The 11,704-nt window shown below is 35.7% G+C and overlaps 1 protein-coding gene across 2 annotated transcripts; it reads right to left on the reverse strand.

The window, feature by feature from the left end:
* Nucleotides 1-252: 252 nt before the first annotated feature.
* On the reverse strand, nt 253-11,252 carry LOC110922607 (lysine-specific demethylase 5D). Of its 2 annotated transcripts, none has more exons than XM_022166876.2 (34): nt 11,086-11,252; nt 9,600-10,945; nt 9,433-9,490; nt 9,226-9,348; nt 9,090-9,147; nt 8,868-9,004; nt 8,513-8,671; nt 8,330-8,416; nt 8,042-8,224; nt 7,741-7,893; nt 7,467-7,658; nt 7,308-7,379; nt 7,152-7,247; nt 6,979-7,065; nt 6,761-6,877; nt 6,472-6,679; nt 6,308-6,372; nt 6,133-6,191; nt 5,912-6,043; nt 5,680-5,839; nt 5,252-5,587; nt 4,983-5,162; nt 4,823-4,884; nt 4,521-4,599; nt 4,282-4,431; nt 4,070-4,203; nt 3,889-3,982; nt 3,728-3,801; nt 3,393-3,537; nt 3,090-3,239; nt 1,345-1,440; nt 1,143-1,238; nt 836-1,041; nt 253-711 (listed from the first exon to the last, which is right to left on the reverse strand). In XM_022166876.2, exons 2-34 carry the CDS (start codon nt 10,931-10,933, stop codon nt 507-509), a joined length of 5,487 nt encoding a protein of 1,828 aa, XP_022022568.1. In that variant the 5' UTR covers nt 10,934-10,945; nt 11,086-11,252; the 3' UTR covers nt 253-506. The 2 variants fall into 2 exon arrangements, with proteins under 2 accessions (XP_022022568.1, XP_022022567.1); XM_022166875.2 differs by having other exon boundaries at nt 281-711; nt 9,600-10,948.
* Nucleotides 11,253-11,704: the final 452 nt, after the last annotated feature.

The raw sequence follows: 11,704 nt of genomic DNA on the forward strand, positions 1-11,704 counted from the left end.
GTAAAAATATATGGTTTTTTATGTATATATAATACACATATGAATGTAAGGTATATGAAATTTAAAAAATATGAACCTTAAATCTCAAAATTTAATGATTTAGAGTTGTTCTTTTTGTTCTCGTAATAATTAATTTTCTGTAGTGATTCTCATCCTATATATAGAGAGAGAAATCCCATGTTAGTTAAAAAAAACACATAATACTCATTTGTGTGAACAACAATCCTCCACCTCATTTTTGTAACAACCATGTAAAAGGGTAAATCCGACATATATAATGTAGTTCATCCAAAAGCAATTGGGTTCATTACACTTGTGGGGAAAATAAAAATGTTCAAATAACATTACAAGTAACAAGACTTTTGAGATGAAAAATCTAGTTGATCGCCTTAAGCCTAAAAAAAGAAAAATAAATAACAGAAAAGCTACTACATAAAGATGAAAACCTAGTCAATTAAATGAATTAAATGATCAAATTTCCATTTAACCCAAGATTACTAACTTTATCAATGTACATGAAAAAATGGAGAAAAAACATCAAGCTCTACGCGTTTTTTAGATGCTCTTCTGTAAGGCTTTCGGTTTCTCCATAGAAGGCGTTCAATGCCACTACGTCTCTTTGTACTAATGTTGCCATTGCTTTCAGCTTCCCTTCTCAACTCTATTGGTCTTGGAGATGGTGTTTGAGGCTCTTCACATTCACCATTAGACCTGGTCAAAGTCAAAACATATGACTTGTTAGATCTATAAAAACGACCCATTTCAACCTTGACCTGTTTTGACCTATCACGCATCTTGCCCGATTCTAAAGAGTACATAAAAAGAGTGTGCTTGCCTTTCTTCTGCACCTGACGACGAAGTGCATTTAAAGTCATCTGCTGTATCAACCTTACACGCAGGGCAAATGTACGTTTTTGGTGCCCATGATAATCTAATACAATCAAAATGATACCATTCATCACATTTATCACAAGCAATCATCGGTCTCTGATCATATGGTTTCCTACATATGCAGTAAAGCATACTGCGTTCTCTCAATAACTGCAAGCACGAAAAGTCGGAAACCATGACAATTAAAAGTCATTAAAGGTAAGCATCGAAGCCAGAAGCTACATACGATGTTAGTAGTTTTTGTTTGTTACCTTAAGTTCCTTATCAAAGTGCACTGGAATATTTTCTCCTTCAGCTATAAGTTCAAACACTTTGGGCAATTCAAGTGCACCAGAATCTGCTGAAACCTGTGCAGTAGTATAAAAAGGTATCCATTGACTCGCCCCATAGGAGATGTTTGTTAATGGGGATTATAAAAAAGAAAAAGAAATAAAAAAATAAAAAAAAAAAAACCTTTTTGGCTTTCATTGCCCATTGCAAACTAATTTGCTTCATTGTCTCAAGTCTATGCCAATAATAATCTTCCAAAGCAATGTTTATAGTGTGACCCTGCAGATATCATCATATACCAGGGTCAGTTTATAGCATACCAAATCTATACTATATAATAGAAGAAACCAATAAAGGGACACTTGTCATTTTTCTAGACCATCATTAATTATATATAATTATTATTTAATTTAAATTATTAAATTTAATAGGTTTCAAACATTTAAGAAATTACGGATAAAGTTTCATAAAATATCTTATTATTTATTTATATTAATTACTAGGTTAGAAATTATATCTTAATTCCTTAATTGTAGATAATTATTACTTAATTTAAATTATTAAATTTAGAGTAAAATGCACGAATAGTCCTTGTGTTTTTGTAAAATAACTCATATAATCCCCAACTTTTGGATATTACACCAGTGCTCCATGTGGTTTGACAGTTTGTTACTTGGATAGTCCCTGAAGTGGATGTGGGTTAGCTTTTTCAGTTAAGTGGGTGTGAAATGACCTTAATGCTCTTATTATATTAAAATTAAAAAATATTAAAAGATAAAGTTAACTCAAGTAGCTCCACCCCACCCCACCTTCACCCTCACCACTTGCAACTCCCTCATCGATACACGCCTTCTTCGTGCATTTTACAAAAGTTGGGGACTATAGGTGTTATTTTACAAAATCACATGGACTATCCGTGCATTTTACTCTTAAATTTAATATATGTTTAAAATGCAAGAAGAATAATAATTACATTTATCATACTAATAAATTTATCCAAAAATAACCATCCTTTTAAGATGCAACTCATGTCTAGATATTTAAATTTTAAAGTTATATAAGTTAATAATTACCGATAATTTATACTTATCTCAATTGAAACATTATTTTTTTGATATAAGTTTATCTAATTGGATAATTGTTATATGCCTCATCTCTGGACATTTCAACATTTTTTTAGAACTAATAAATTAAGACCACTATTATTTAAATAAAACTTGGGTTATTAAATGTATGTTCACATGACTGCTAAAACTCGTGAGAAAGTCGATGATACAGTCTGTCTTCTAATCGATGGTTCAAAAGCTTTCATATTTATAAACTTGACAAACATCACAAGTTTTGATCATACATGACACAAATTTTTGTTTGGATATCAGAAAAGCGTCTTAAAAATATCGTTTTATAATTATTAAATCTTCATTATTAGGGTGTTAGGAGTGGTTAAACAATTGAGAGTGGCAAACTAAAAAATCAATCAATTAGAGTGCGCCACGTCAATAAGTGAAAAGTGTTTAAACTTTGGTGAAAAGTGTTGGCAATGGTTTAGACATCTGGTGAAGTGGTAAACTTAAAAAAAATGTGTGATTGGTTGAGATTGGAATGGACCCCACCCCACACTACCATCTCTCTCTCCTTCCTCCCCTTCCCCGTGTCGGCATGCCCTCCCCGAACCACACCCCTCACCGCCTCGGCAAAGGGTTGGCGGCGGTGTTTGCCGCGCGTTAAAACCGTTTGTCGCACCTTTTGCCGAGACCACTCCTAACACCCTTAACTATTTGATTTTTTATTTGCTTAACCCGTGTAATACACGGGGTTATAACCTAGTATCGTATATGTAAATGGCAACTTATATCCAAACAGCGATATTAAAGATAAGATACGTCAGATTCTTAGTTTTATATAGTAAACATTATCATTGTGGGTACCTCTTTCAATATCCGTTGGACCTGGTAGATTGAAGGTTTTTGTGAACCTTTTAAGAGCTTAGATGCTCGAACTCTCCATGAATGTCTAGCTAATGCAACCTCAAATCTGCAATTACTTTCACGGTCATACACCCCCGTCACTTCTACTGCCTGCAAGAAGTAAAAATAAAAAACTAAAAACCATACACTCTTATTACATAAGCGAGCAAAACACGTGCTAGTTACTTTAGCTTAGATATAGCAAAACTTGATATGATAAAACGAGACATTAGCAGCAAAATCATAAACCAGACTATTAGTCACCTTTAATGCGGTTGACAGTTTCCTAACAACCACACTCAAGTCTTCACCTAAAGAAGCCAAAGAGAATTCTACAATTTCAGTTAAGCGAGCTTTGTGGGCTTGACATTTCTCAATGACTTGATGTATTATCGTCTTTTCCTCAATCCTGCAAAGAGCGATCTATTAGCAAATGATATATCTGTTTTAGCTAACCAAACTGCATCTATATAGGAAGACCAACATGAAAAATAGCTAGAAAGGACAACTTCAGTCCATTTACTTGGAACGCTCATGAATACCAATTACCACGTGCTAATTAAAGGATGCATTTAGATGAATATAGGGAAGGCGCTTACTCCACACATAAGTTATCAGGATCGGACATAAGCTCCATAAACATATCCAACTCGGGACGTTTTGCATCAATTTTCTGAAAAACAAAAACAAAAATTAAGAGAAAAACAAACTAAGCCCCCCCCCCCCCCCTCTCTTCCCAAATGAAGTAACTAAATCATACCATCCGAGAGACTTTGCCACACTCAATGATATGGCAATAAGGACACACATGACTTGTACCACCTACACTTGGTTTTATGCAACCCATATGGTACCTGCAACCAACATAAGCACGAAACATGATTTAAAATCAACTTAAGGTTTTTTCCTATGATTAATAAATTTAAAACATGATAACTTACGAATCCATGCACACAGAACAAGTTAAGAGTTCCTGAGTTTGAGAGTCATTTAAGCAGAACATGCACAAACAAGTTTGACTGCAGTCGTCAGGCTTCTCATACACATACAATGATTTGTCTAGAGAATTTAATATCTGCAAAACGTTCACCACATATAAACAATAAAGATCCATCCTAAAAAAAACTGATATACAAAGATGGTGAAAAAATACCTGAGAGAGAGCATCAAGTAGCAGATTATCATCACCAACTTTACACCCAACAATATTTACAGCTCTTTGTTTCCACTCTTTGACCCTTTGCACTTCAGATAAAACCATGTCGACTTCCATGCATTTGAAAGCATTAGTACTGCCAGACCCCTGCATAGATCCAGTAATTTTACTGTCATATGTTTGAAACTTATAATCATAAGTTCATTAATGAAAAGATTGATAAAAACGTATATGACCTCGAGCTGCAGTAACAAAGACCATGATCGGTCTCCAGTGCTGCGACCGAAAAATGCATTCACTTCCTCCACCCATACACTACACAGAGTCAAAGCGTTTGTTAGTTGGAAACAAATAACTAGCACTGAAACATTACATGACAACTAATGATATCATTTAATATGACTATCTTGTAGGAGCACTTAAGCATGAAACAGGAATTCAGTTAAGATATACCACACAATCAATAGACAGAAAATCAGATTAAGATCCAGACAATCAATAAAGGGAAAATCGGATGGCACATATGGATGAAACTCACTTGTGTCTCTTGATAGCATCCAGTAATCGGTCAACAATCAATGGAAAAGATATTTTAATCATCTGCCATAATAAAACAGCATCTGTAAATAGACGGAAAACAAAGGAAGACAGAAAAATAATTGCATATCAAGGCAGAAAGAAACTGGAGGGAATAATACCTTAGATTGTCTCAAAGCTTCTTCAACATCAATCAAATTAAATCTTTTAACATTACACGAACCGAGAATCTCAACAGCTTGCTTAAGCCAATCGAACCCGTCAATCAATGACTTCCAAAAAGAACGATCTGCATATGTAACATGATAACACTTGGCATCATCCAACAACAATTCAACCTCCTGCAAAAAGAAAAAAAGATTAAATATTATTATATGATTATCACATCACGTGTACAAAGTTACAAACTTTATGTATACTTCACAGTCACCTTGAGTGTGGGAACACTATCACGGAAAATTAGGGCTTTAGAACACCAATTGAAAAACGCACAAGTCTCTCGTAGTTTTGGAATCACAATAGAGTCGAACCGGAGTGGCAACTCATTTTCCATTATGGATTCCATCTTGGTAACATGATCTTTAAATGTGGAGATAACATCAAACGAAATCTTATCACCCACATCAAGAATATTCAAATAGAACTCAGCGTCATTTAGAGCAGAAAACGCATCACGCTCCCATTGCGTATATTTCTGTAAGACATCTTCAAGCAAAACCCGCTCTTCCAAATACATCTTCAATAACTTTGATTCCGAAACCAACTCCTAAAGAATTACATCATAATTGACAAATATGAGTCATAAATCACTAATATGAAATACCTAAAACAACCATCGTGAACAGAAATAGTTAAAACCTTCAAGTCGTCAACTTTAAGCAAAGAACTTGCAACTGGCGTCACAGAGAGATCAGAAACTAAATATGGTTTAGACTTCGTTAACCATGATTTTGCCATTGACAAAGCTTTCTTGACACCATCGAGCGAAGGGAAAAGTGCACAGACATCCTCTGACGTCCTGAAATTAAACCAGTTAGAAGCTTTTAATGTTCTAGCCATAAAAGTACTAATATTTACAGAAGATCCATACCTTACAACGTCTTCAAAATCAGACATTTGAACCTCACAAGCAAGAATATGTTTTGCTTTTTCTTCCAAACACACAGCTTGTGCAAGAACATCAGAAATTTTCTTGAACACCTTCTCATTCTCAATTTGTAGCCTGAATGACATCCGCATTCATTTACCAATAACAATCATAAAGATGTAACAAACTAACAATTAAAAAAGCATCATGCCAAGAGTTCATACTTGGTGGCTACAGTCATTACTTGCTGAATAGATTCCAAAGGCAATTTACTACGAAGCACCTGTAAATGTGTAAAGAGGCTTAAATAAAAGACGAAAAACTACACATCTTGGTGACACAACGCGCTCCAACTACGTTGCACGCACCAAATTTAACTTATGACATGCATGGAGTTACCTTCCAAGCTTCTACCCTGCAAGAAGCCTTCTTTAACTCCACATCAACAAGAAGCAACTCGCCAACTACATCACATGATTAAGAAAACAAAAGAACCATGTACTCAGATATATTATCAAAACTATATCGGTAACATAAAGCATGTGAACTATGCTGATACAAACCTTGTACTTTCAACAATGATCCATCTTTCTCAAGACAAATCAACTCATTAACAACATTTTCTTGATCCTCACGCTCATGAACATCCTTCAAAATGTTATTGAAATGTGAAATCCAGTCAAAAGCGTCACTCAGATATCGCTTCAGAAGTTTTAACTCGGGAACATTGACAGTAAAACCGTCATATTCTTGAATGAGCACTTCAAGATTCTGCACATCATATGTTACGTTCTTTATTGGATAAAGTACCACTTGAAATTTGTAATTATATGAATTAACTAAATTACCGACCTTCAATGTTATAGAGCCTTTCAGCATCTCGATACAACGAGATTGACATAATTCAACTTGCTTAGCAAAATCCAAAAACAATGGTACTTCAGGAACTTGGAGTTGTAGTTCCACAATCTAATTAAAAAAATTACATGAAACAATACATGCTATTATAAGATATATAGAGTATAGACAATATAAGTGGAAAACACTATATCATAGATTCATGGCCCTACCTTTGACTTCAAGTTATTGATGATACCAATCTCGATTATACCAGGAGATTTCTCTGAAATGCAGTTTCTCACAGTGTGAAGCCAAAGCTAAGGTTACAAACGAAAAAGAATATATCAGAAAACGATAAAAACATCTAAGATTGGCACGACACGAGACAAAGAACTAAACTAACCTTCACAGCGGTCAACTTGGTCAATAATTCCTCGCTTTGGTTTACATATATAGCAGACTCACAAGCTTTGGAGTACAAGGTTTCCAAATCAACAATCTGAAAGTATGGACAAGATGAGTAACCAAACAAATAATCCAACTTTAATTTGTAACTTACAGAAACATTGGAGGATGTTGATAGAGAAGAGGAGATTTCTTTAATCAGCTCTTTTGCTTCGTCTGCATAATCCTTCAAAGAAAAGAAACACTAGTTCAGGGACTAAACAGTAAACATACATTTTACTAAATAGAATTCAAATATGAATATATGATTCACCTTTAACTTTCGATGTCCTGGTTCGTTACAAGGCACGGGAGTGACGTTAAGCAAAGTGGTCAAATCTTCCATCTTTACCCTCTCCATTTCACAATTATGGTGAGACGGCCACAATTCAATTTTCGAAAGACAAGCTCTGACACCTTCTGCCCATTTTTGAGCTTCAGCCAAGTTTTTTGCCATTTCTCTAACCTATTTTCATTCACACTGACGTTAACGCACACTCTTTAACCAAATATATAAATGGGAAATTAATCAAAGACAGTAATCGTACGGGATCCATTTCAGAGCCAGCCCAAAGAAACTGTTGAGCTTCTTGCAAGGCAAGGGCATACGCATCACTTGAATATGGCATCTGAAGAATTTTACATGATCTCAGGAGCCAGTCTTGAGCAAGTTGTGTGATTGTAACCTGACTACCTTTAACCTATATATCATCATAAAAACACTGTCAAATGGAGCATACTGTTAACTTTCACCAATACTGCAATACACATACAAGTTTTTATAACACACACACACACACACTCTTATGAAGTATGATCGTCTCCTCGGAATATTGTTAGAATTCAAACCTTTTTTGATATAAAGGGTGTCTCATTGGTACAAGTCAAAAGCTTTCTTGTGTTTCTTTTTTGGATCGTCTCCTCGGAATTTTGTGTCTCCATCATAGTTATTAAATCATTTAATTCTGCAAGTGTGTGACGATAAAGAAAATGGCGTTTGGAGGGCTTGCATTCACACAGATTTTCCCAATGCTGCATGTATTATACAAATTATTAGTCAAGTATACAGAATTAAGGCCCGATGGTTCCACAATTTAAATTAGGTTATCTCATCTGGAATACTTAAGTTCACTTTACCTCCAAACAGACGAAAGCAGAAGGCCTGCACCTGCAACCAACAGCTGAAAGATACAAGAACTGCTGACATATTACGCATGTTGTGTCCTGCAAAACATTGTCCACAATTTCCAGTGAGCATGGTTGAGAATGTCAAAAACATATGTTCAGAAAGCAAAAAATGACTAAGAAACCTAGAGTTACCTCTTCAACACCAACATAATTTGGCTGCTTTCGAGGAGGCATGGGAGAAGAACGAATAATGCCATTTTTCCAAAGCCTTTCTCTCCAACTCTTCTCTTTATTGTATACGCGAAGCAATTCATTTTTCAAGTAAGGTAACGCATTGCTATCAAAATCATTCTGTAAATAGCAGGCAAAATATGATAACAAAAATAAGCATCAACAATTACACAAAGTATAAAAAAAATGTTTAGTATTTTAGTCACATGAGATAAGAGTAGATTATTAGGTTCACCGTTCATGTAACAAACTGCTGACCTTACTTTGTTTTACCAAAACTAAAAAATAATAACAATAAACTAAATAACATACACACCTTGACTACCACACAAAGAAGCTCTTCATGAGACAGAACAGCAGGTCTGCGATAATGCTGATAAAGCTCCGCTCCAGAACCACCATAAGGTAACCAATCAGCGGGTGCAAAATTCACAGCTTCCGCACAATTTAAACCTGCAAAGACCAAGAGAAGATTTATATAACAAGAAAGATTTATAAGAATTAACAAAAATCAATTTGGAGTATATATTAGGCTCACCAAAGTTGAAACCTCCATGATAAGATCTAGGGAAGGTAATGACAAAATTCCCAGGCTCCTGCAAAACGAGAAATATGTGAAGGGACCATTCATAATGTATCGGTATTTATTAAGTTATTGATTTTGCTTATCGAACCTGTAATACGCTGTAAACTGGAACGTTATGTTCTTGCAGGACAGATGGATTCAGCATAGTCACCAGCTGAAAAAGCAAGTCAGGTTGCGCATCAAACAAATCAGGAAGAGTGTTTCGCATCACCTGCAGTATCATATCAATCCTCAAGGTCAAACTTTCCCTTTGGTCAAAACTTCCATGAAAAGAATAAACTATTAGTAAAGCTACCTTCTCGAAAGCACTGGCTTCACTACCAGGGACACTATACCAACATTTGGGCTCTCCCCTGAAAGTATACGAAAACATTAACATCACATTTTCGACACAGCACATAACTGAACCATTTATAAGCCATATATGCACTCTATATGTTAGGATTCCAATAACTAACATACCAGTGGTGATAATTCATAGAGTAGAAGCAATGGTCTTCAATGTGCCAGCAAAAAGATGAAAATAGCATCCCAATGTAAAGCCAAGGTACAATAACACCAGCAATGTTATGGTGAACAGCACGAAGCATTGACCCTTGTAATTTGGGCAAGTTATTAAGATTCCATGGGCTAGAACAATATTCATCCCATTCGTTAACATCTATAGATGATGGCCTTTGATCATTTGCACGCGGGAAACCACTACCACAAACTGAAGTATCCAGATCACTTCCGTAAATAACTTCAACTTCACCAACAGATCCTTCCACTATTTCCCAAAACTTCTTTTCCAATTGTACCCTTGATGCCGATGTTGAACCAAACCATTTCTTCTTAGCCCGATCAGCCACACGCCTAAACGCTTCCAATGACAACTGTTTACCAGGAACAAAACCAAAGCTATCTTTCTCAGAGTTGAAGCATTCAGAGCAATACCAATTACCAGGGGGGATCCGTTTCAAAGGCGGCGATAAACAATAAATATGCCATCCTTTATTACACCGATCACACAAAAGCATTACTTCTGCATGCAACCCACTTCTGCACTGTTCACATATCTGATTGTATGATTCTTCACCAATTACTTCATCTAGTTTAACTTTAACTTTCTCACCAGCTTCATTAACGCGAATTTTCTTACTACTTTGTTGTAGCGTTTTCTTCTCGACTTGCAATCCTCTCTTGCAAGTCTTCTCTTTCACCTGATCTAACTTGTTATAATAACTTTCATAATCATACAAATTGTCATAATACAACTGAGACAACACGTACTTAGAACATTCAGATATCTTCCCACCCGACCTCACAAACCGAAAAACCTCACCCCACTTCTTTTCCTTGACAACATTGTCATATCCCCCGTACCGTTTCACCCCATTAAACAACTTGCACAAATCCAACTCCTTCCCTTCAAAAACCACCTTCTTCTTCACAGCCTTTTTCCCGCAATGCTCCTCCAAGAATCTATTATACTCCAACTCAAAGGTTTTCGAATTACAAGCGGGTGGCCTGGCTTGTAACTGGTGTATAGCTTGGGTTTTAGTGGGAAATGTAAAAGTATCCAAATCTAGGGCAAAAGGGGGTTTCCAATTCTGTGGAGGAATGATCTTACAGATCCCATATTGTTCGGCTTCGGGGCGGATTTTATAAATATATGTCAATGGGTCCTTAAACTCTTGTTCAGTAGGGTGATAAACAGGTGCAGGTGGTATAGTTAATGATGAAGTTGACGTTAAGACAATGGATCCTTGCCCTAAAACCTTCTTTTCTGCAGCCCTAGGTCTACTCTTACCCATCTAATAATCAGTCTTCTAACCATTAAAAAAACAAAATTAACAACTGGCTGGGTATACTTAAATCAATCCATACACATGTAAATATATAAATCAAAATCACAATCAACAGCAGTTATAATTAATTAACATGTGAGGATGTTTGAAGAACTGACCTTTGGTTCGTAGAAGTGTTTATCTATGTTTAAGGTTCTGGTTGAGAATGAGAGTTGAAAAGATGAATGATGGAGTGAATGAGAAGAGTGTTTGTTTGGTTTTCTTGATCGACAACAGTTTGCTTCGCTCGTCCGTCCGTCGGTTCTATTCTAGCCTAGGTTTGCGGTAAACTCAGATATTTTGACTTAAGACTTAAAGTTGAGTTAATTTACGAAACAGCCATCAGGCGCCTTTTGTATTGCTGCTTTCCTGCGGGCGCTATCCGTATTCCGTATTCTCATCCTTTTTTTTATTATTACTAGGGTTAAGAACCGCTCGCGTTGCGGCGCGGCTACATCGTAAACATTGAATGGATTAGTCCAGACGTTATATGATGCATTAACCATATGAAAACACATATTTCGACGTATCCAGTTAAACTCAATGTAACCTGTATAAGCATTGTAATTGGATCAAACGTAAAGTAAATCAAATTCGTATCGAACAATCATAACGTATTATATGTGACCTAACTCATACATAAAAAACGTAACGGGTATGAAGGAAAATATGCACATGTAATCGAAAGGAATTAATTAGAGCTTTCGAAAAAAGAGAGAAAAAGAAACCATAATTTGA

The sequence above is a fragment of the Helianthus annuus genome, chromosome 17 (assembly GCF_002127325.2).
Source record: "Helianthus annuus cultivar XRQ/B chromosome 17, HanXRQr2.0-SUNRISE, whole genome shotgun sequence".
In the NCBI taxonomy this organism is placed as follows: domain Eukaryota; kingdom Viridiplantae; phylum Streptophyta; class Magnoliopsida; order Asterales; family Asteraceae; genus Helianthus; species Helianthus annuus.